Consider the following 26531-nt stretch of genomic DNA (forward strand, 5'->3'; position numbering starts at 1 on the left):
CAAAAAATAAAGCATGCATAGAAGAAAGATGAAATAACAGTTTTGGTCCCTGTAGGGACCAAACTACAAAAACACGATAAACATTTGGGGGTTAAATGCAATTAACCCCGAAAGTTAGCCTATAAATACCAAAGTTTTTTTTTATTTCATTCTAAAAAAAAAAAGAGTCTAAACTCTCTCCCCTCTTTCCCGACCGACAGTGTGACAGCCACCGGAAACACCAAAACTCGCCCAAAAACTCAACGAATGTATATCTACCCACCCCGAACCTAGCCCGAAGCCTAAAACAACCTAAAACGACCCTGAACTACGTGAAATCCGGCTGAAACCGTTCGACTACCATAGACTCCAACGACGCTCCGATGACCCAGGTATGATTGATTTACCCCCTTTTTATTTTTCGTATTATTTTTTCCGGCTAGCTGGGATCGTTGGTTGATATTAGACTAGGTTACATTCGATAAAAAACTTATTTTTATTTGGGCATGCAAATTTTTAGCAGAAGATCAATATTTTTTAAAGAAAAAAAAAATGAAATAAGGGTGTTTTAATCTCGTTAGAAGACCCTAAAAAATAAAAAAAAAATACTAGGTTGCGAAAATAACAGGACAAGAACATAAAAAAAAACAGAATATTTGAATATGATTAAAAAATAGAGGATGAATAACCTTTTGAAATCTCTATTATTGTTTGAACATTATTACAATATTTTTGGAGGATTTTTCGAATCCTTTTACAATGTTTTTGCATGGCCTAAATACCTATTTACAATTGGAAAAAAAATCATTGCTATTTTTGTTTCTACAGAGGCGTGTAGCTGGTGGTGGCCGGCGTGCTGGGTGCTTAACTGTGATTTGGGGGTGAAATTATAGGGATGGCAAACGGGTACAATTTCGTGGATTCCGCACCGCACCCGCTCCAATTAAGACGGGGATGGGTATAATTTTAGCGGGTAGTGGGCGGGTGTGGATTTAGAAATTGATACCCGTCGTGAGTAGTGGGTGGGTAATGGGTTTGAGTCATTACCCGCTCCGCATCCGCCCGCCCCGCATCCTCCTGCCCATCTAAATATCCATTAAATTTTGGACCATTATAAATTTAGGTGTAATTTTAGAGACTAATTTATAAATTCTAATATTGTATAAGATATAACATGTAATTTAACCAAATATTAGGGATATTTAGTCTTAATATGATCTATTCTTTAGTCTTAATCTTGTTACTGCGCCGATCTTTCCTGGTCTCCACTCTTCAGGTACGTTTCTTCTTCTTCTTTAATCTTTAATCTTTAGTCTCTATGCCTCAAATCTACAAAAAACCCAACTTTGATTCCTATATTTTGCTTGTTTCTCGAGCAGAAAAAATAAAGGAAAAAAGGCGTTTCCTTTATGTTCCATTTTTTGCTTTGTTTTTGCTGGTTTTTCATAAATCAAGAACCATTAATTACTTGCTCTTCAGATGGCTATGTTTCTGCTTTGTAATTCTTCTCTTCATAACTGGCTTATTTCTAATAGCACTTCACACTGGTATAGGAAAATAAACCTAGTATTTGTGTAAACTCCTATCTTTTCTACCTTGACCAGGGGCCTTCCTAGTCAAAGCTTGTCTGGAACTTTATCTCCATTGATTGGAAACCTTACTGAGCTACAGTCAGTGTAAGTTAATTGCCTTTGTTGATTAAGTTGCATATAAATTTAGCTAATCTTTTCATGTACTTTTGGGCTTTCCTTTTTTTTTTTGTGACTTAAATTTCCTGTATTTTTGTTAAGTAATTACTTGTTTGTTCTTTTTTCATGAGTAGGTTGCTTCAGAATAATGCTATTTTGGGTCCGATTCCAGCTACGATTGGGAAGTTAGAGAAGCTGCAGACTCTTGATTTCTCCAACAATACTTTCAGTGGCGAAATACCGATTTCCTTCGGAGACTTGAAAAACCTCAACTATTTGTAAGTGTCCATATTTTTTACTGTTTTTTCATCATATTCATCTCCCTGTTGAGTTTCTTTCTAGTAGCTCTGTTTCTTATATGTATTTACCCTTGTTCTTGCTGGACGTATCAGACGGTTAAACAATAATAGCCTTACTGGACCCTGCCCGGATTCTTTGTCACAAATTGGAGGTCTTGCTCTTGTGTATGTATCTGGACACGTTTATCTTTTATTTTGATGTCTTGGAATTTGCAAATGCTATTTGTAATGCCTTAAGTTTACCTTGTTAATGTTCTTTATGTTGTTTCACTCGCCCGTCGTCTATAAAAAAATGTTTTTATAGGGACATGTCTTACAATTTTAAAGCTCTATCTACCTTGCTTTTGTTAGTGTTAATTAGAGTATTTTGGCATCATTTGATGATTTGGTTAGGATGTTTGTCGAATCTATACTATTTTGTTTGATATGAAGTAGGAAGAGCTAAGTGACCAGCTCAAATGTTGAACGTGGAAGTACAAAAGAACCAGTAAGATCATAAAATTTGAAAGGGAAAAACAAAGGATAATTATATGTTTAAACTTACTATATATATATATTTTTAAAAAGCCTTATTTCTAAAAATAGTTACTTATTTTTCCGTTTGTTTTATTATATTTCTTAATGGACATGTTTTTTTTATGTTTGTTGCTTATGTATAACTTAAGTTTGCTTTCAGGCGGGTCTAGAAAGGTACGTCGCTAGTGGGTAGTGGGTGTGGGGATGGATTTGAGAATGTACCCGCGTGGGCGGGTATGGATTTGAAAATTTGTACCCATCATGGGTGGTGGGCGGTTGGTGGATTGAAAAATATTAGGTGGGTATGGGGATGGGGGAGGGGGGTATCCGCACCCGACCCGCTCGTTTGCCATCACTAGGTGAAAATGGTGGTTGTTGGTTGGGGCAGAAGAACTGTGGAATCTGGTTGGGGGTAAAAAAAGGTGAATGTTGACTGGGGATGAAAATGGTGCACGTCAATTGGGGGTTTGGGGGTTAGTTGGACTCGGGTCGGGTCTAGTTTGGACCTGATTCGAATTTGATTTGGGGGTTAGGTTTTGGGTAGTTGGGCTTCGGGTTTAAAATGTAAAAGGGTTTGTTTTTTTATTTGGGTTTTAGGTGGTTAAAAATGGTGCTCACAATATGATTGAATAAAAAATTAAATATATTCAAATAATATTATATCAATGAAAATTAAATTATAATACCTTGATTCAAATTCATTTAGACCGTCTGATCGGAATGTTTATAGTTGATATATGTTGCTGATGCATATAGTCACGACTTAAAGAATAAAATGAATAAATAGCCGAAAGTATGGAGTGATTAAAAAGATCAAGGAATAACAAAGTGTTGTATTTAAAAATTGAGTTAACAAATATATTAATATATTGATACTTCGTCCAAAAATCATAATTATTTTATTAATTTACGTGATCTATCAAACTAAAATTTAATAAATGAATACAAGATCTATTTAGCAAGCTGATCACGAGTAGTTAAAATTATCTTTTGTATAACAATATGAGAGAGTAGTAAAGTTCTGAAGTGTTTACTTTATTCCTTTGTTCTTTATTCTAATTTTATTTGTGCTAGTTGTCTCTCATGGTGGCTAGTAGCCACGATCGTGTTTGTATTTTCATATTATTGTGGCATGAGTGGTAAAATTGGTGTTAAAGCTTCCGCATCCTTCTAAGCCTTGAGTGCTTGATCCAACCTTTGGTTAGTTGGAGTTCTCACAATGCGTGGTTTTAAGGCTTATTTAGACGCACAACCAACTAAGAAGCATCCCAAAAAGTCTAAGGCCGAAGGTCCCGCTAGACCGAAACTCTAGAAGTGTGACAAGTGGTATCAGGTAGGACAATTATAAATATCTCTTTAACTATAACTAAAATGAAGGGATCTTTTCCATCTTTTCTCCTTTCTCCTTTCTCCTTCCTTACTCTCATCTACCCTTATGTTTTCACATATCTCACAAAAAAAATTGATCAATGATCATTATATTATCAACTTTTACTTTTCGCTCAAATCAAAGAATATAAACCACCAACTAACGAGATAAGTTTGTTTCCATCAACATATATCACCATAATATCAAAAAATGAATTGTTTTAATATGATTCCAATGGAAAGACTTGATTTCTTATAACAAATATTTTTCACATTAAAAAAAATAAAGCAGAAAGGTGAAAAGAAAAGCATTCAATTATGTTATTGAATCCATGCTTGGTATTACAGTAACAAAAAGGATAAAGTATTATATAACAAATAATAAAAGTGGATTATTATAAGGATGATTGCCAATATTTGCCTACCCAAATCGTGTGGGAGGCGTGTAAAATGAGATAATTTAATTAATTTATTAAGTAGTTACATAAAGGATAAACTCAATAGCAATCTTTGACCCATTGACTCCACAAACTTATTAATGATTATGATTTCAAACACGATATAAAATAGGGTAAACTTCATTATATACCATCAAACTTTAGATATTGAATCTTTTATACCACCAAACTTTCAAGTTTGCCAATTATATCACTGAATTGTTAAATCGTTAACGGCACGATGACGTGGCTGACAATTGCGACTGTGACTGACAGCTATTGACGTAGACACCTCACCAAAACAAAATTGTTTTGATCCGACTGTGAATGATTTAACGATCCAGGGGTATAATGGAAACAAAAATCAAAGTTCAATGTTACAATTGACAAAATTGAAAGTTCAGTGCTATAAACGATACATCACCTAAAGTTTGACAGTATCTAATGTAGTTTACCCTATAGAATACAATAAGAAAACAAATATATTCGATAATAATTAATAAATATAATATAAAAAATATTTTATATATAAAAGATTTTAACTCCATTAATATATTTGTTTAAAAATCATTTAATATATCTAAATAATTAAGAATTTATAATTTTAAACTTTAAATAAGACGAATAACAATATTAATGCAATCCATTCAAAGAAGAAATATTTTTTCAATTGTTAATACATAAAATAATAATTTATAGGGTAAAGTACACAAATAGTCCCTCAACTATGTGGTGATGATTTGTTAAGTCCCTTGATTATTAAAAGTTACAAAATGGTCCTTCGACTATAGGATGTTGCTTTGTTGAGTCCCTTGACTATTAAAAGTTACAAAATGGTAACCCGACTATTTAATATGTTCCAAACTCGTCTTTTTTCGATAAAAAAATTGATAACATTCTGAGCTGGATGTTAAAATGTTGTCTTAGATATGATAGTTTTTTTAGATTATGAGATCATATTTTATCAAATCTCAGTCATCAAGTTAACATCCAACTCAGACCGTCATCAATTTCTTAACAAAAAAGGACGAGTATAGAACATCCTAAATAGTCGTGTTACCATTTTGTAATTTTTAATAGTTGGTGGATTCAACAAAGCATCTCTTATAGTTGGGAGACCATATGTATACTTTACCCTAATTTATAATATAATACATTTAATATAAAATATGATCATTGAGGTCGGGAAAGGCCAAAAAGACACCCGTCTTTGTCCACTCGTGGGACATTAGAAAAGGGGAAAAAAGTAATTTGGCTGTGAAAACAATACTGATAGTTGGGAAGTCCAAGTACAGCTTCGAACCCAGCACTTACATTAATTTTTTAATTAAATTATTAATCAAAGATTAGGACGAACGAGAAAGTTAATCTTATATATTTATTTAATTTATTAATTTATCTTTAAGAGTTTTAGAATTTTAATGATTCTTTTATTAACTATCTATATTTATTTATTAATCGATTAATTTACATAAAATATTATAAAAATCTATTATAGTGACGATTTTTTTTTAATTTATTTATAATAATAAAATTTAAATTTATATACTTATTTAAAAGACTTAATATATTATCTCATTATAGGGTAAAGTATATAAATGGCCTCCCGACTATAAGATATTATTTTGTTGAGTATCTGACTATTAAAAGATACAAATTGGTTTCCTGACTATAGAGAGTTACTTTGTTGAGTACCTCGACTATTAAAAGTTACAAAATGGTCATCCGACTGTTCATTATGTTCCAAACTCGTCCTTTTACGTTAATAAATTAACGATCATCTGAGTTGGACGTTAACAAGTTGACTGAAATATGATAGTCGCTTAAGATTATGATATCATATTTTATTATATATCAGTTAACTGGTTAACGTCCAACTCAGATTATCTTCATTTTTTAACGAAAAATGACGAGTTTGGAACATAATGAACAATTGGGTGACAATTTTATAACTTTTAATAATCGAGAGATAAAACAATGCACCTCCCTATTATCAGGGACCATTTTATAACTTTAATAGTTGAGAGACTCAACAAAGTATTATCTTATAGTCAAAAGACTATTTGTGTACTTTACCCCTAATTATATTAGATTAATTCATTGATGGTCGAGGTTTTGGTGATTTTTGATGACATCATTTGTCTAAAGAAAGGGAACATTGTTTGGATTTTTGTGAGTAGTGCCCAACAGCACAAAAGTTTGATTTTAATCGCAAGATTAATGATTTCACCTTCTTGAGGGATATTTTTACAATAAATTATATATTTAGTCATTTAACTATTTTTATAATTATGTTTGAGCCATCTAATTATTTTTTAAAATTATATATATCATTATATTTTGGTTTCATTCTGGTCATACATCATTAAAAAACTAACATAATTACTAATATGTCATTTTTTTAAAAAAATTCCAATCATGATGTATTATTACCTTATGATGACCCATCAATATAACCAACAATTTTTTTAACAATGGATGACCAAAAACGTAATGTCAAATATAATTTGAAAAATAGTTGAGTGATCAAAATAGAATCGTAAGAATAATTGGATGTCTAAATACATAGTTTCTCCATATTTTTTTTATCTAAATCAATTATTTAATACACCGATAATATAATAAAAAATTTTATAAACGGATGTAGAATTATGTTATGCATCCTTATAAAATAAAAAAAAATATATAAAAAGATTATATCTTTATGATATTTTTCTCATAATTATAAAGATTAATATATACTCCGTATTTATAGAATCTTATCACAAGAAAATTTTAGTTTTCAAACTTATATCTAATAAAGATTATATCTTATGATAACTTAGTCAAAAAAATATTTCATATGAATTATTGACTATATAAACTTAATCATCGAATAATTTTCTATTACTAAAATTATATTAAAATTTATTTTAATTACCAATTAAAATTATAGTTAATACATAATATGAAGTTACAAGCACAACACACAATCACAATTACAAGTAATATAAATAAAAAAATAGAATGAAAAATAGTAAATTAAGAAGAAGAAAAAAGAGCACTTGAATATTTAATTTTTGGGACCATAATGTGTGCTTAATCTTATGATGAACATTTGAAATTAATTTTGGATTATAAATAACTAAATAAGGACCATCAACAACCCAAAGTCTTGAAAATGAAATGCGAAGAAAACATGTTTAGATATTTTAAATTTTAGCTCTCCATTGAACTAGGTGACTTCGGTGGTAAATAAATTATTGTTATCTTTTGAAGTATCGGATTCGAACATCATGAATGTCAGAGATGTGAACGCTAAATGTTAAAATAGTTACTTCTTAGTAGTAAAAAAAATCGTATCTGACAAGTTTTAATTTAATAGAGTCGAATTTTCTATGATAAGATTTAAGTTTTGAATCGATTTTTTAAAAAGAATTTAAACAGGTCAAGATAATTATGAAAATATCATTTTATGTATTTATATATTATTAATATGTTTTGAAAAAAATACAGGTAAAAAGTTAGTTATAAGGTATTTAAATTATGATATTAGATTAAAATTTACTTTATTTTATACTATTAAATTAAATAAATTAATATTTTTAATTTATTATTTTTTCATTTAAAAAATATATAAAAATTAAAAATTATGTTAATCAAATTGATTCAGAATCGTGTTTTCAATTAAACTTTGAGTTGAGTTCAGAATAAGTAAAATTATTTTTAAACAAAATATAAAATAGAGTCAAATTTTTTACTATAATATCGTATCGAGCTTGGGTTGATTAAAAATCGATTTCCAACGGCGGAACACAAGGGAGATAGTAGGCTTCATGGCCCCAAAAAAATTTAAAAAACTATACTTTAGACCTTTAAAATTTCAAAATATTTAAGTTCTCTTCATAAATTTTTTAGAAATTCATATTAGTCTTCAATATTTTTGAATATTCTTAATTAAACCCCTCTCATAATTTTTAAAAATTCTCATTAAGCTTCTCAAATTTTCAAAAATTTTAGTTAGGCTTCAATTTTTTTTTGAAAAAATGTAAACTGAACCCTTCAAAAATTTTGAAACTTTTAATGTAAATTTCTAAATTTTAAAAATTTTTAAATTGCCCCCAAACTCTATCACCAAGTTTGGTCAATTTTGCTCACTCCATTAACAATAACTAATAAATATGAAGCAATTCATTTTATAAGAAAAGGGGTTAAAAAGTATTGAAAATGAAATGCAAAAAACATGTTTAGCGTCAAAGTTAGGTCCAAAAATCCAAATGATTCTCCCCACACAAAAGCACCATTGGGGCATTAGGGGGTGTAAAAGATAGGTATAGTCAAAATGAAAGAGAGAGGTTTAAATTTCACTAATTTATTCATTGGGTTTAAGACACAATGATAATTAGTATTTTGTTTAAAATGTTTTAATTTCAATTAAAATCCAAGTTAATTGGACTTAGCGAATGAGTAACTATCAATTACTTTTTACCGGCATACGAAATCGCAGGCTATAGGGTCAATGCCCTAAATACTCTTTATTTGTAAGTCAAATTGGTAGTTCAATTTGTTCAAAGTTTGCCCTACTAATACAACCGTGGATAAATCACCAACCCAAATATCTTAGTTTACCTAACTAATTTATATCTCAACTTAGTTTAAAAATATTAATATAATATGTTTCCATAGAGTTTTACTTCAATCTATACTATTATCATTATAATATTTAAAAGAAAAAAGTTCAACAGTTGAGCAAGTACATTTGGTCGGTCAGTTAAGTTGTTTATTTTTGTTCTCTCATATTCTCTTAGGTCATAGATTTTAGACCAATAGAAACAATCTCCTTTTTCTTAGAATCTCCCTTCTCCTCCCCTCTAAAACTAAGATTAGGGCACAAACCACGCGACCTCAATGGTAAAGAAATTGTTGTTATTCATTGAAGTCATGAGTTCGAGCACTATGAATGCTAGGAGTGTGAGCGTCAATATCAAATGGTTGAGAGTTATTTTGGAACATATATTACTTTATACTTACACCAAATTAATAAAAAAATAGAATTAGAATTAGATTAAAATTTGAAAAAAAAAAGAGAAAATATTTATTGTTCAAACATACTTTAAATAAGAATTTCTAGCCCATGAATAGTTGTGGGAGGAAAACTTATTTCATCCTAGAATAAAATTAAGGTTAAACTACACTAATAATCACTTAATTATGGAAAGCTTTTAATTTGACATTTCATTTTTAAATTTTATCAATCATACCACTTATTTATTTAAATGATATCAATCAAGTCAATCGTCATTAACATTTAGCGAGGGTGTTGACTTGACAATTAACAATATTGGTATAGTTATATATTTTGTCCTTATTACTTACACATTATACCAATTTGATCTTACTTTTAATTTAATTTAATAAATTTAATCCTCGATTAGATGGTGACCAAATTGAATTAATTTAAAACTATGCCCAAATTGATAAAATATATAATTAATGAGGACCAAATTATACTAATTTTGTCAACTGTAAGGTCAACACCTCCGTTAAAATATTAATGGAATGTGACTTAATTAACATCATTTAAATAGTTAAGTGATTCGATTGATAAATTGAAAGATCAATTATTAGATTAGAATCTCTCATAATTAAATGGTCACAAATGTAGATTACCTTAAATTTAAACCACCTGTCAAGAAAAGAGAGAGCAACTTTCTAATGATTGTGATGGAGAAAATGTTACAAAAGGGATATGGATGGAAACATTTAAAATTACCACAATGTTTTACAAGTGAATGTAGCCTTTTTTTTGTTCGTTCTAGTTTTGGAATTTGGTAATTTTTCAATTTAGTCATTAAATTTATTTTTTTGTTTCTTAATAATGTAAAATTCAAAACCCAAACTAAAAGACGATAAAGTTCAAGGACCAAAATTTGACTTATCTCAATTTTTTTTTCTAAAACAATAAAAAAATATGTACAATGTGAAAGAAGAAATTAGAAAAAAAGGAAAAATAAACAAAAGTTAAATAATGTAAAGTGGGAAAGTAAAACAAAGGGCAATTTTAAATTTGGCATAAAATCCATGTATCCATCATGCTTATTGTAATTCACCATTAACGATCCATAACAAAGCCGAATATACTCTTGTAATGGGTATCATTCTGCTTTTAGTATGTTTCTATTTTTGGCTCTAAGTGAAATAGATTTGATAATATTGTATAGGGTAAAGTACACAAATATTCTCTCGATTATAGGATTATGTTTTGTTGAGTCTCTCGATTATTGGAAGTTACAAAATGGTCATTCAACTCTAGGGTGTTGCTTTATTGAGTCCCTCAACTATTAAAAGTTACAAGATGATTACTTGACTATTTAATATGTTTCAAACTCATCATTTTCTGTTAAAAATTTAACAACAATCTGATTGGATGTTAACTTGTTGACTGAGATATGATAGTTTTTTAGATTATGAGATCATATTTTATCATATATCAGTCATCAGAGTAACAACCAGCTTGGATTGCCGTCAATTTTTTAACGGAAAAGGACGAGTTTGAAATATACTAAATAATCGAGTGACCATTTTATAACTTTTAATAGTCGGGGGACTGAACAAAGCAACACCCTATAATCGAAAGATCATTTTGTAACTTTAATAGTCTAAGGGCTCAACAAAATATCACCCTATAGTCGGATGACTATTTGTGTACTTTATCCTATTATATACTATATTAGGAGTAAAGTCAGAAAATTTAAATTATAGAAACAAAATTTAAGATATATACATTTTATGAATCAAAGCAAATGATAAGATCAATTCCCTTTAAAGGGTTTCAAATATTTTTAAAGTGATATTGATATTTTTTAAAATTCTATTAATTAATTTTTTTTTTGTATAAATTTATTCATATAAAAAATAATTTTTTTAGATATCAATTAACACCTATACCACTAAGGTGGCTCCTTTCTTGTATGGCACGTAAATATATATATATATGTATGTGTATGTGATATTAACTATTGATTTATTAAAATTTATATAAATATGATATAATTATATAAATAATTTATCTAAAGTAAAGGTTGATGCAAGATATTCCTTTGAGAGTGGAGAGTGGAGAGTGTTAACCACATTAATATAGTAGTAATATTTAGTGGAGTAAAGTATATTAGAGTTCCCCAAATTATGTTCAAATAATTTTTATGATTGTTAAACTTTCAAAATTTTAAAAAATAATCATTAGATTTATCAAGTTATTATAAAATGGTCACCTTGATGTTTTTATGACCATAAATTTAATGATCATTTTATATCAATTAAATAAATTTAATTATTATTTGTAACATCATGGTGATATTTTGCAACAATATGATAAGTTGAATGACCATTTTGTAACTTTTGAAGGTTAAGTGATCAAAAAGATTATTTGACATGGATCATTAATAGGGTAAACTACATTCCAGGCCACTCAATTATTAGATAGGTTACAGACATGTCGTATTTTTCTAAAATTTACAGTTTAGTCAGTCGATTAAAATATTGCTACAAATATGTCATTCCATTGTTAAAATTAAAACAGAAGGGTCTAATATAATAATAGTTTTATTCTTTAAAACATATACAATCAATTAATTTGGTTCTAATTCAAAATAGTTCAATAAATTTAACCCTTCATATTTAATAATTCTATTAATTTAGTACTGATCTTCTCCTAAATTGTTTTTTTCTTTATTGTTCGTCATTATCCCTACTTGAGTTTTTATCAATTTCATTATTAAACATTATTTTAAAATTTTCCACAGACGTGAATTTTTATTAAAAATTTGTATAATTTGTACAATAATTTTAATCTTTATTCGTATTTATAAATATTCTAATTTTTAATTTATTATTATTTTTATGAGAATCTATAAAAAATATTTTCATTTAAAAATGACATATATTTATTTTACGTAATGAAACATAACCATGCAAGAAGCAAGGGCATATATACTTACATCACATTAATATTGTTGGAACGGTACTTAAGCCTTTTGTGGCTATGCGAGGAAACGGTCCAGCTTTTTTTTATAGGAAATATTTAGTTTTTAAAAATAAATAAAGGAAAAAATAAATAAAAATCGGAGTCGCTATCGACCTTTGGGTTAAGTTCACAGACTGACTTCAACATTTTATTGTTTAAGTTCAAAGCATTGTCAGAGACGATTCTCTCTAGTAAGCCATACTGATATATGATCTCTTTTTTTAAGAAGTTGCAGACTGTTGATTGAGTGACATTTGCATAGGAAGCCGCTTCTACCCATTTATTGAAGTAATCTATTGCCACTAAGATGAAACGATGACCATTAAAGCCTTAGGTGAAATTTGTCCAATGACAACCATGCCCCACATAGAAAACGACCATGGGGCTATCATCACGTGCAACGGGTGATGAAAGGTATGAATCTTATCTCCAAAAATCTAGCACCTGTGACATTTTCTAGTGTAATTGATGCAACCAGTTTCCATTGTTGACCAGAGATATTCAACCAGTTTGGGATCTTTTGTTTTCTACTCACCCCTGAGTTGATAGATCACTAGAGTTGAATCCCTGTATACTTTGAGTGTCTTTACCTTGAGCTCAATGGCAGCTCTGAGACCCAAAACACAAGCTTCATACTTAACCATGTTGTTTGTGCAATCGAAATTCAGTCGGCTGATGAAAGGATAATGTTCTTCACTAGGTGAGACCATAATTGCCCCAATTCCATGCCCCAAGGCATTTGAAGCACCTTCGAAGTTCAACTTCCAATGTTCACTGCTGGAAGTAATCATTTCTTCTACCGAAATAACCATTAAGTCTTCATCTGGGAAGTTGAAACTCAGTGGCTCATATTCTTCAGAAGCCCTGGTTGTGATAAAATCTACTATAACACTCCACCTAACTGCTTTCTGGCTAACATATTGGATGTCAAACTCTAATAATAAAATCTACCAATGAGCCAACCTTCCGGATAGAGAAAATACACCCATCATATATTTCAAGGGATCATGTTTGGAAATCAACCAAGTGGTGTGATACAACATATACTACCTAAGCCTTCGAGTAGCCCAAATCAAAGCACATCAACACTTCTCGATCGGTTAGTACTTTGCTTCATAATCAATAAACATTTTGCTGAGGTAGTAAATTGCTTTCTCTTTCCTCGCAATTTGATCATGCTGCCCTAATACACACCCCTTGAGTTCTCAAAGATTGATAAATAGATGACTAAGGGTTTGCCTGAGATAGGTGGTACTAAGACTAGGGTATTTGACAAGTATTGCTTGATTGCTTCAAAAGCTTCTCGACAATCATCACTCCACACTCCTGAGTTGTTTTTGCAGAGAAGGAGAAAAATGGGGTCGCTCGATCAATTGTGAGATAAACCGAGTGATGTAATTTAATCTCCCCAGAAATCCTCGAACTTCTTTATGTGTATGTGAGGGTGGAAAGTTTTGAATGGATTTGGCTTTGTCTGGATATATTTTAATTCCCTTTCTGCTCGCTACAAAGCCCAAGAGCTTCCCAGATGTTACCCCGAAGGTACATTTACTTGGATTGAGTTTCAGTTGGCATTTTCTTAGTCTCTGAAAGAGTTTTCTCAAATTCTCAACATGTTCTTCCTCTGTTTTGGCCTTGAAAATCATATCATAGACATAAACTTCTATTTATTTATGAATCATGTCGTGAAATAATGTTACTATGTCTCTTTGGTATGTTGCCCCTGCATTCTTTAGCCCAAACGACATCACATTGTAGCAAAATGTCCCACCCATGGTGACAAACATAGTATTCTCCATATCTTCAGGGTGCATCTTTATTTGATTGTAGCCAGAGAACCCATACATGAATGAAAATAGGGAATTTCCAGTAGTATTGTCCATTAAGGTGTCTATATGCGACAAAGGGAAATTATCCTTCGGACTGGCTCTATTGAGATCTATGTAGTCAATGCACATACGAACATTCCCATCCTTACTTGGTAATGGGACGATATTTTCCACCCACTCATGATATTTGGCTACTTTGAGGAATCCAGAATCGAATTGCTTCTTTACTTCTTCTTTAATTTTTAACAGCATCTCGGGTTTCATCATTCTAAGCTTTTGTTCCACATGTCTACATTCCGATTTTATTGACAACTTGTGTACCACCAATTTTGTGTCCAAACCAGGCATGTCTTCATAGGACCAAGAAAATACATCTTTATACTTTCGGATAGGGATGTAAAACGGGTACAATTTAGTGGATTCCACACCGTACCACTCCAATTGGGGCGGGGATGGGTATAGCTTTAGTGGGTAGTGGGTGGGTATGGATTTAGAAAGTGGTACCCATCATGGGTAGTGGGCAGGTGATGGGGTTGAGACCTTACCCGCCCCGCATCCGCCCCACATCCGCCCACCCACTAAATATCCATTAAATTTTGGACCATTATATATTTAGGTATAATTTTAGAGACTAATTTATAAATCTTAATATTGTATAAGATATAACTTATAATTTAACAAAACATTAGGGATAAGTTTATGATTCTATTTTTTTCTTTCAAACCTCTTGTGCTTTGCTTTGCGCCGATATTCAGATAGTTCTTCTTCTCTAAGTTTCAAACTCTGGTCTTCATCTCATTCAGGTATGCCTTTTTCTTCTTCTTTAATCTTTACTCTGGTCTCCTCTGTGGGTAGTAGAATTGTATGTCACATTATACACAGATCCAAAACCACCTTCCCCAATCTTGTTTGCTGTATCGAAGTTGTTTGTGGCCGCTTTAATTTATTGTAAAATGAATACTCCGGTTTTTAGATCTAATCCTCTTAGTTTTGTTTTGGTATTCTTTTTCTGGATTGGGATGATGCGTCAAAAGAGAGATGGCTTACGGGTCCACCCGGGACAGGGCTGGTTAGGCCGTGTTAGGGATTGAACGATTCATCATAAAAATCAAGCAAATCTTCCCCTATCTAAGGCCATCACTATCGTTTTACTTCAACATCTTACTTTTTTTTGCTATTTTAATTTCGCAACGTACAACTACATGGAAAAGGAGGAATAAATATTTTGTTTATTGTATTTCTTTGAGTGATTTTCGTGTGTACACTCTTATTTGGTATATGCGGTACACGTGTGTCCGAGTGTTGTTTTAGCGAGAAATGCATATGAGCCATGGATGGCATATGCCGGGTGGGAAGAAAATATCTGCTGCTTCTATATTTTTTGAGAGTTTTCCTTATGAGGTGGATGTTATTTGTGTTGACAAATAATTGCTGCCTTTTGTTTATCATTTTGTTCTATAGACCAAATAAAGTGGTTTTTTTATTGGAATTCAGAACTCAATAATGATATGAAACCTGTGAAAAGTAGAAGATAATTTATCTATTGCATTACCACATTCGATATGTAATCTTGATTTTCTCAAATTTGATTTTGGGACTGTGTTTTAAATCTTCACATCATCGACTTTGTTTAGTGTTATTGTACACTTATGACTTGCTACGACTTACCAAATAGTAGTTACCAACCTGATGTTGGTTCTGGTGCATTACATTTAAGATGGATTTTCCAATTTCTCATTTTTATTTTCTTGTCTTGATTAGGGTTTCTTTTTAGTTGAACTAAGTAATTTCAAAATTAAATGTGTATTTCACCTACTCTATGCTCATTCTACTATGCTATGCACATGCAATGTTCTGTTTGTTTTATAATCTTAAAAATCAAAATCAATATACAAATGCTCTTAGATTCAACATAATATTAAAATCAAAATGACAACCGTAGAGCAATAATTTATGTGTTTCTTCTTGTTGTTTCGAATTTACTTACTTTGATGCATGTATTAATGTGCTTAATATGTGGTTTATGTATCTTATATAATATGTTTTATTGTAATTTTAATTACAGAATACATAATGGCAGACAAAAGTGAACAACACAATACTACAACCACCTCATTACCATCAATCTCAAAGCCAACCACTACAGCAAGTTCTACCCCAACTTCTGAATGTGGTGACAAAAGTCAAAAGCAAACTGATAATGCAGATCCTATGGTCATTCCCTTAACTTCGAGGCATTCATCAACAACTTGGAGTCACTTTACAAGAAAACGAGTTGGGAAGGAAATAAAAGCTGAATGTAACTACTGCAATAAACAACTTACTGGAGGACCAAGAGCGGGGACAAGTCACTTAACTGAGCATGCAAATAAATGTGTCAAAAAATGCTTTGCATATTTGACAAACAAGGCTATTTGGAACACAAGCTAAAGATGGTGGTTCGAATGACACTCTTTCTTTGACACCATATGAATTCCACCAAGATAAAGGGAGAAAAGACTTGGCAGAAATGATCATTTTGCATGAATACCCTCTTACCATTGCTGAGCATTATGACTTTAAGAAGTACTCCAATACACTTCAACCAGGCTTTAAAGTTTCGTGTCGTAATACAACCAAGAAAGATATCATGCAAAGATATGAGACTGAAAAAGAGGGCATAAGCGCATTGTTGAGCAAAATGAATAGTAGGATCGCCTTGACCACTGACATGTGGACCTCAAGCAATTAAAGAAAGGGATATTTGGCTGTCACCGCAAACTTTATTGACAATGGATGGAAACTCCAAAGTCGAACACTTAGGTAATATTATTTTAGAAGTTTTTCCTTGATGAAGTTTCACTTTCCTTTATTTCATGTGTTAATGCATGTCACATTAATATGATAGGTTTTTGTATGTCCCGACACCTCACACGACTGTGGTTCTTGCTGAACATTTGAAAGAATGCATCCACTCCTGGAATATTGATATCAAGTTATCTTCTATAACTGTGGATAATTGCACAACTAATGATGCTATGATTGATATTTTGCACCAAGAATTTCCTTATGGCTCGCTAATGTTGCATGGACGTTTTCTTCATATGCTTTGTTGTGCTCATATACTTAATTTGATTGTTCAAGATGGGTTGAGTGCTGTGATAAAAATTGGTCTTGACAGAATTAGGGATAGTGTTGGCTTTTGGATTGCTTCAGATAAAAGAAATAAAAAATTTGAAGAAGTAGCTAAGCAATTGGTTCTTGAATGTACAAAAAAGTTACTACTTGATTGCAAGACTATGTGGAATTCGACTTATGACATGCTTATGGTTGCTTTAAATTATAAGGAGGTATTTGTTATCTTGAGTGGTCGTGAAAGTTTGTTTAAGAATCTGACACTTAATGAAGATTGGGAAAAGGTAGAGAAAATTTGTGATTTATTGGAAGTATTTAACGATATTACACTTGTATTTTCTGCCTCAAAATATTCCACGTCAAATAATTATTTTCCATGTATTTGTGGGCTTAGAATAGCAATGTCAAATTGGCTTTCATTTCATTGTGATTATATAAGAAAGATGGTGCTAGTAATGTTGGAGAAGTACAACAAGTATTGGGCTGATGTTAATGGTCTTATGGACGTGGCCACTATACTTGATCCGAGGTTCAAGCTAAAATTGATTCGTTTCTATTTTGAAAAAAATTATGACGAGTTTATTGTTCAAGCTGAGATTGATAGAATTGAAGGTCTTCTACATGAATTGGTGGATGATTATGGATATAAAAATGGTAAGAACCAAGTTTGCTGAAGGTTTTCAATACCAAGGGTAAATGAACAATGTTGAACGAGTTTACTGAATTTATAGAGCAAATAATGATGCAATTTTAGAAAAATATGATTTGGACAGGTACTTAGAAACAACCAATATACCACTTGTTGATGATTTTGATATTCTTAACTGGTGGAAAAAAATGGCAATAGTTATCCAACTCTCCAACAAATATCAAAGGATATTTTGAGCATTCATGTCTCCACTGTCCCATCAGAATCTGCATTCAGTACAGGTGGAAGAGTAATTGGTCCTTATCATAGTCGACTACTTCCGGAGATGATTGAAGCATTAATGTGTGCTCAGAATTGGCTTTGGGCCGATATTAAAGGTAATATTATTAGTTAGTCTATGTTAGTTGTCAAATTGTGCTTATATTAAAGTTTATTTACTAACTTATATTAGTTTTGCCTTCTATTATATATGTAGGTAGTAGTGAATTTAAATTGGAGAGCTCTTAAATGGAGGAAATAGAGAATGATGATTGTAATACTGGAGTATCAGATGTCACAAGTATTGCCTGAAATTTGAGAATGTCCTGCCAAAGAACAAAAAAATTATGTGTTTGTCATTTATGTTTCTAGGCTTTAATTATGACTTTTATTATGGTGTTTTATGTACATTAAGATATATATTAACACTTAACTCATATAATCCTTGGTTTATTTTTGTATGCTTCTTAATGGACGTGTTTGTTTTATGTTTGTTGCTTATGTATAACTTAAGTTTGCTGTCAGACGGGTCTAGCCGGGTATGTCTCCAGTTGGGTAGTGGGTGTGGGGATGGATTTGAGAATGTACCCATGCGGGCAGGTGTGGATTTGAAAATTCTTACCCATCATGGGTGGTGGGCGGGTGGTGGATTGAAAAATTTTAGGTGGGTATGGGGATGGGGGAAGGGGTATCCACACCCGACCTGCCCATTTGCCATCCCTACTCTCAGAGCAGTTCAATCAAACTCTGTCGTCCCTCAGTAGATAAGGTGGTGCTAATTTTTACTCATTTACTATTTTCATATGATTCTAGGTTCAAAATTTCAGTAGGCTCTTCATGAGATAGAATTTGCTTATCATCTTTTCCACCATTTTTAGCAGTTCAAAAGGTAAGTCATATTCCTCATCATTATCACAACCCTCGATTTCCCCCTGATATATAGGCAGCTAGAAATCAATCTCAGGGTCAGTGTCATCAGCAATCATGTTATTGATATTTGACATCCTGAAAGAGTAACGAACAAGAAGATATATATATATACACACACACACACACACACACACAAACACACATACAAAAGAATCTATCCTATATCAAGACAAATAGAAGAAAATAATAATATAAATAATAAGAAATGCATGGAAGAATGTTTACCACTTTGTAAATTAACAGAAATACATCTTTCATTAAAAGGTTAAAAACAGATAGGTTAACCCTTTACATAAGATCACCTACTGCCTCGGGTTTAGACAGTAGGGAAAGTTTTCGTGCATTACTCTAAAACAAATTTGTAAAACACAACCAATTCTTCGATAGTTCAATTGTTCAACACAAAGCCTGACGGAATGGGATAAATGCCTACATCTATTCTGTAACACCCATATACATACATGTTTCGATATACGAATACAAATGTTACATTACTTTAAAAAATGTTTACTCATTTTGAAAAGAACCTTTAAAATTTTGTTGCAAATTTAATACCCCATAAATAAACATAATAAATAAGTATTCATTATCAAATATTACAAAATATTTTGTTATATTTTATTACATGCCAAACAAGTTTCCAAAATGATTTTTATTGTCCTAATGTTACTGGTGAGTCAACCTTAGTGGAAGATATTTGCTGCTGTTGCTGTACTCCTTACTGGATTATTCTCTACTGTTACCTACACGTGGAAATACACACGTTAAGTATATCTTCGTGAGTCATAATATAGTAACTAAACCCTTATGTAACCATAAGTATTTTATTCACAATTATCATAATCATTTGTCATGATTCTTTCTTTTCTTTTGTACCTCCATTCATGTTTATAATGCACCATTAGTTTTGCTTGTCTCAGGAGTTTGGTTCCGATCTATTCAATCATCCATTAAAACATGTGTCATACTCAATGTTAGAATATTTCCTAAGCATTGTAATTAAACCATATTCAAAAGAATATATTATTAACTTTCTATATCATTATCAGCCTATTTTTAACATTTTTGGCTCCAAAGTATAGATACTACTACCATAGTACCAATACTTCTATAATAGGGTACCGATACCCCTTCCTAGTATCGATACCTAAATTAGGTTCTATGTTTCATGGTATCGATAACCTCTTCAATGGTATCGATATTGTCTCAATAGTATCGATACTGATTGAATCACTATCGATACTATCCAGTAATTTCATCCATTTTTTAGCCTATAGTATCGATATTGTTCTATCAGTAACGATACCCTTACCCATATTTTCCAGTTTTTCACCCGATTTTTAGCCAAATAGGGCCAAATTTATTTATATTAACACCAAAAAATGCTATACAACACTTCTCTACCTATCCATACAAATTTTCCTTCATCTTATTTTATAGAACATCTAATATCTACCAATAACATTAAGTTATAAGAATCACACCAGTTTTCTAATGTTTTTATAAACCTTATCCAATGCTTCTAATCTCTCATTTACCTCTATGACAAGTCAAATCTACCATAAAACATCCATAAACACTCCTAGATTAACATATCCTTTCAAAACCCATTTTATAATATCACTATTATTTTCCTTATCTCTTCATTTTAATCTCATCTAATCATTTCTTATGCACATATATTACTCAATATTACCAAAGTTACCCATAATTTAAAGAAAACACTAAATAATGAGAATTTACCTTATGCTAGGGAGGAGAGAATACCCACGTGAAGAAGAAGAAGAAGAAGAAGTGTAATGAAATTGCTTTTATCTTCCTATTTCTTCTTATCTATTTTTAATTAACTTTCCTTTAAAGACTAAAATACCCTATTAACTTATCTATTTATACAAATTAGTCTAAACACTAATCCAAATCCTTTTTCTCAACTTTTACCACTTATTCAATTTAAATCTTAAATTTTCCAATATTTCCAATATAGACCCTGGTATGATATTTGGGATATTACATATTCATTCCTTTGATTCATCACCCAGTATGCCATTAATGCCTAGGTGTCCTAGGGAATTCTTAACGATCGACTTCTTTTCTTGCTGACTCTATTAAAACATATTTCCTCCAGACATAAATGTGTTATACAATGGCGAGAAGGTCATCGACTCCCAGCTGAGGTCTTCTCCAGCTAACCTCATTTTTTTCCTCTCATGGCTTTTCTTGATGCCTTTTAATTTCTCTCTCAGAGTCGGTTGATATCTTAGACCAAAGCGATCTATCTTGGTAGTGGGGTAAATAGGGTTAACAGTTCCCTATAAATGGTTTCTCATCCCTTTTCTAACCTTAGCCCTTCTTCCTGAAGTCATCTTTAATCCCATTCGGGTGTAGTTAGACAACCTAGGCTTAGATATCATTCTCCCTTCAGCCAAGAATGTTGCATTGACAAATTCTAGAGATCTGGAGGAGCATTCAATGGCATCCTTATATACCTCTACATAAGGAGTAGTAGTGGACACAAAAGAAATAATGTCCTCTTCGACATTGATACATATCAGCCTCCATTTGATCACAAACTTAAGCTTCTGATGCAGCGTGGATGACACTGCCCCTGCCTGATGGATCCACGACCTTCCTAATAGGCAATTGTAGGTAGGCATGATGTCTATGACAAGGAACTTGACCTCATAGGTGGATGGGCCAATACTTAGGGGATGTCAATCTTTTCTAGTACTTCTCTCTTTGTTCCATCAAATGCTCGAATGACACTATGGCAGTTTATCATATGTGTACTCTCGATGGGTAACTTCTTCAGGGTTACTAATGGCATTACATTCAGTGCAGAGCTATTGTCAACTAGAACTCAGGATAAAACATGTCCCTTACATCTAATAGTGAAGTTGTCTTCTTGGATATTCGTAACCAACCTATCTAGCTTGTTCACAGGTATATCCTTAGGCTCAGAAGTGTGATTCAAAACCTTCAACAGGGCATCTTGATATACCTCGGTACTCAATAGAAGGGCGAGGACTAAGATGCGATCAGGTAACATGTGCAGTAGTTCAACAATGCTCTATTCACTGTGTTTCAAGAACTCCACATCACCTTTCTCAGTCATAGGTTCGTTAATGATTGACTCATCCTTTTTCAGCAATAAGTTAACCTTCTTCTCTTTATCGGCGGTAGTTATTTTCTCAGGCTCTTTAGGCTGATCCAGAGTGTAACACATCCCACTTCTGGTAAAATAGCCCACTTCACTTACTTATTCTTCAGCAATCTATGATGCTTTCACATTATCTATTTTACACTCATATCTCAAAGGGACTCATTTTTTGTCCTTATAAGAGAATGGAGATGGGGTGTGATCATCACCTTAGGGGTTACTTTCTCTGTCGGATGTGTTTTTAGTGTGACAACTAGAGGACAACTAGCATTGTAGATCCCCTAGATGAACCTTCAGATGCATAAATCTCTCATTATTCTCTTTCATCGGCTTCTTGGTAAACCTCCATTTCTTTATCATCCATCATTATTTGTATTAGAGTTCGGAACTCAGGACAATGTTGTAGAGTATGTTCATCATAATTGTGATATTGTCATACACCCTCATTCTTAATTCGTTCAGTTGCTAGGTTAGGGACCAATAGGTCTGTCTAGATCATTTGACCCCACACCCATCGCATTAGGGATTTCACATCACTAACATTTTTCATAATCTTCTTCCTTTTTTTCCTCAACAATGGCATTGACTCCTGAACCTGCATGGCTTGTCAGTGGATTCTGAGCCATGTTCGGTTGCTCACTATCACAAAAGTTTATGACATTCTTTTGCCTCAATCTCTAGATGATCTTTTTAAAGGCAGTGCAATTTTCTATTGAATGTCCAGGGACCCCTGCGTGATACTTGCATTAGACATTGACATCGTACCATTTGGGATAGGGGCTGCAGATGCGACACATGGTAAGGAAATACCACATGTATATCATACATGACCTGGAATAATTCTTTGTAAGTCATAGGGATTGGGTCGAATTGATATTTCTCTCTTTCTTGACTTGACTCCCCTGCCCCCTACTTAACATGACCTTGTATGGATGAACTTGCAGCTTGAGGTCAAGACACAATAATGTTGTTAGAGTCATATTTCCTCATATTGTTGACCTTGTTGTTCTTCTTTCTCGTTGGTGACTTTTTGTAAGACTCACCTTCATCGAGTCTCTCGTTTTTAACTATAATTTTGACCATTTCTCCTGCATTAACTATGTCAGCAAAACTTCTTTACGAATTCCCTATAAGGTGGCCAATAAAAGGAACTCTCAAATTGTTGATAAAAAACATGTTGGTTTCCTCTTCCTCCAGCGGCAGATGAACTTGTACAGTCACATCCCTCCACTTTTGAGCATATTGTCTAAAGCTCTCATTAGATATTTTCTCTATGCATTGCAGCATGATTCGATTAGGCTTTTCATCCTTCATGTGCTTATATTGTTCTAGAAAGGCTTTAGCTAAATCATTCCATGACGTGATGTGAGCCCTGCTCAACTGGTTGTACCATCGAATGGCGGAGCCTGCTAAGCTCTTTTGGAAGCAATGAATCAACAGTTGATCATCCCCTACATAGCCAATCATTTTTCTATAGAACATAGTGATGTGAGCAGAAGGGCATCTCGTGCCATCGAATTTTTCAAAATCTAGAACTTTGAACTTGGGAGGTAACACCAAATCGGGAATCAGATTTAATTCCTTGGCGTCAATCCCATACATGCTAGTGTCCTCCTTCATAGCCCTAAGTTCCTCTTTCAGTCGTTTCCATTTTTCTTCTAATTACTTGTTCAGCTCTTTTATGCCCTCCTCGTCAAAATTTGGGACATATTTATCTTGTTGTTTGTTTACGGAGGTGTTTGGTAAGTTTATGTGCACTCTTCCTGGCTGAGTAGTCGCTTCTTATTGTGCTCCAACATGAGATGGTGTAAATCCTGGGGGTATAGGGGTTCTTCAGTCGTAACACTAATAGTTGGAGCTTTTCCATGATCCGCTCGTGGTGCAAAACCTGGGGGTACAAATGTTCTTCGGTAGTAGCACCAACAACTATAGTTTCTTCTCGATCTATATTTCTTCCCTGTAACATGCTTGCAAGTCTCTCTATCATATCATTATGGTATTTCAACATTTGTTCACACATATCTTCTTGAGCTTTCTTCATATTCTCATGTCTTTCTAGCTGGGATTTCTCAATTTGGGCTATTCTCTCATTCATTGCCTTTCTCCTGGTATTATATGGGTTCTTGGAAGTTTACAGTAATATGTAGTGTACCATTTATTATTAGTTTCTATGGTTTGATGATGAATATAAATTGTACGAAAATGAAATGCTAAACACAAATAACTGTAAAAATGCAAGTAAAATGTAGAAAATAAAACTTGAAAGGTAAATAAAATGCAAATGCATGTCGAAAGGCATTGATTCATAAAAAGTGATCAGTCTTAGAACAACTTTTGTTTAAGGACAAAAGCATCATCATTACAAGACAAATCCATTATAGAAAAGGCCTAGCTCTAATATTCAGCTCCATTATCTCGTTGACAAGCCAAGTGACCCTTCTTCCTAAATCTGACACTGGATTTATGTAGCCCTGGATGACTCTTGCTTGGATATCCATCTCCCCTAGCTTCCTTACAATACCACTTAATTGATTTGTGGTTTCAATTATCACACGATTCACATTTTCTTTCCAATCTTCATAATAATCATTCGTGTTATACCATTGTTGTCTGGTGCTTCGAATAGTGCGCTTAAGGCCAACGATCTACACTTGACAACTTTGCAGTGCCTACTCTAAGTCATGAACATTTCTTTGTAAGGTGGCATTCTCTTCGAGACCGATCCTTAAATTTATCGGTCCACGCTGAACGTTCTCCAAAAATAGGGAATTTTCGAGCTGTAAAATGTAAGCACTATACTCCTCATTCTTAGCTTGGATCTGACCTAACTCTTCCTCATGCCTTGCCTCCATCTCTTATTTCTCTTAAGTGAAGACCTCTATTTGTTCATTCTTCACCCCACATCATTTTACCCAAAGGAAGACTTCATCCTGCTTGCCTTGGAGCATAAGATCTCGATGTTGCCTTTCCAACTTCACTTCCTCATTGCTTTGCCTCTCTTCAGCTTCAAGTTTATCTATTCTTTGTCCTCTAATTTTGAGCTCACTCAGCATGTTATCCATCTCCATTTTGAACCCTTCGAAAATATTTCTTTTCTCAACTTCTAACTTTTTGACTCTTTATTTTTCTTCTTCTAGATCGCTTAACTTGCTTTGATTTTCAACTTTGAGCTCCACAATCTTAGCTTGAAACTTTTGCATTTCAAAAGTGAGCTCATCTTCTCACTTCTTGCTTAGGGTGTGCCTTTGTCTAAATTCTTTGGCTTATTTTCTTTCCCCATTTAGTGTACGAGTCTGAGACTTTTTCTCTGCTTCGAGCTCTTGATCCCTTCTATTATTCTCTGCTTATAGCTCTCTGACTTTGCATTCTCTTTCAAATATGATGTCTTTAATTCGACGTTCTTTCTCATCATTGAGTTTCAACTTCCATTATTATAAAGTTTTTCCTAGTCCAGCAATTTCCCAAGCTCGATTAATTTTTTGATAATCTTTCTGCAAGTCCACGAAATCAGCCTCAACTTCGTTATTCCTTTTTCTCATGAGTTTAAATTGTTTGCCATGGATCCCAAAATCAAGGTCCAACACAAACTTTTCTCGTCTTAGATCTTCACACTCTTTTTCTTTTTTGGCAATTTCGGCTTCATATTCATTTCTCAGTATTTCTAACTCAGATGGAAAATATCTGAATTGCTCCTCTAACAAAATAGCTCGATCACGGTCGGATAAGGGAGTAATGTCATTCTTCCTTTTCTTCCTTGCATCTCTGCAAGCCACATAGTCTGGTGTTAACATAACGTCGGTTGCTACCATATCAGTTCGAAAGGTTAACTTCAAGCATCTGACATTAAACGAGTTATTTTCTTGTAGTGATCTTCATGGTACACAAATTCATATATACATAGGCCAGAGGTGGATGGGATGAACCGGTGTGCCCTATATTGCCTTAATATGATTAGTGGGGCATAACCTACTCCACCCCATAACCCTAACAGAGTTATCCAATCAGATCCCCATACTTGTAAAATATATCAACACAGTCTAACCAGGGGATGCGCCACATTATATCGAGATCTTGTAAATTCCTAAAAAATGAAACCCATTCTTTTCTCGTCAAATGCACTGGGTATTCTTTGCTGAGGAAATCCTTTAATGGTGAGTGAGAACTTGAGAATCGACGACTGTACTATCGTTCAATCTTCTAGAGGTGGCTACGGATCCATACAGTAAGCAACTGAACACATCTAGTGAAGCGACTACTCTTTGCTCTTTTACAGCTGCTAAGAGACCTGAATGCTTCAGCTAAGAC

At 32.7% G+C, this 26531-nt stretch overlaps 1 protein-coding gene across 1 annotated transcript; it reads left to right on the forward strand.

Annotated features, from left to right (window-relative positions):
- The first annotated feature begins 1458 nt into the window (after positions 1-1458).
- Positions 1459-17906, forward strand: LOC120208309 (zinc finger BED domain-containing protein RICESLEEPER 2-like). The gene is made up of 5 exons (XM_039207610.1): positions 1459-1526; positions 1584-1655; positions 1802-1945; positions 2060-2131; positions 17006-17906. Exons 1-5 carry the CDS (start codon positions 1459-1461, stop codon positions 17904-17906), a joined length of 1257 nt encoding a protein of 418 aa, XP_039063541.1.
- Positions 17907-26531: the final 8625 nt, after the last annotated feature.

Source organism: Hibiscus syriacus, unplaced genomic scaffold (assembly GCF_006381635.1).
Source record: "Hibiscus syriacus cultivar Baekdansim isolate YM2019G1 unplaced genomic scaffold, ASM638163v2 tig00016212_pilon, whole genome shotgun sequence".
In the NCBI taxonomy this organism is placed as follows: Eukaryota; Viridiplantae; Streptophyta; class Magnoliopsida; order Malvales; family Malvaceae; genus Hibiscus; species Hibiscus syriacus.

What these genes read in the sequence shown, in the direction of transcription:
- LOC120208309 (XM_039207610.1), top strand. Translation starts at nt 1,459, where the DNA reads ATGGCTATGTTTCTGCTTTGTAATTCTTCTCTTCATAACTGGCTTATT. An exon ending in CTTACTGAGCTACAGTCAGT is followed by an intron (nt 1,656 to 1,801) that starts GTAAGTTAATTG and finishes TTTCATGAGTAG; the next exon opens with GTTGCTTCAGAATAATGCTA. An exon ending in ATTGGAGGTCTTGCTCTTGT is followed by an intron (nt 2,132 to 17,005) that starts GTATGTATCTGG and finishes TTAATATGATAG; the next exon opens with GTTTTTGTATGTCCCGACAC.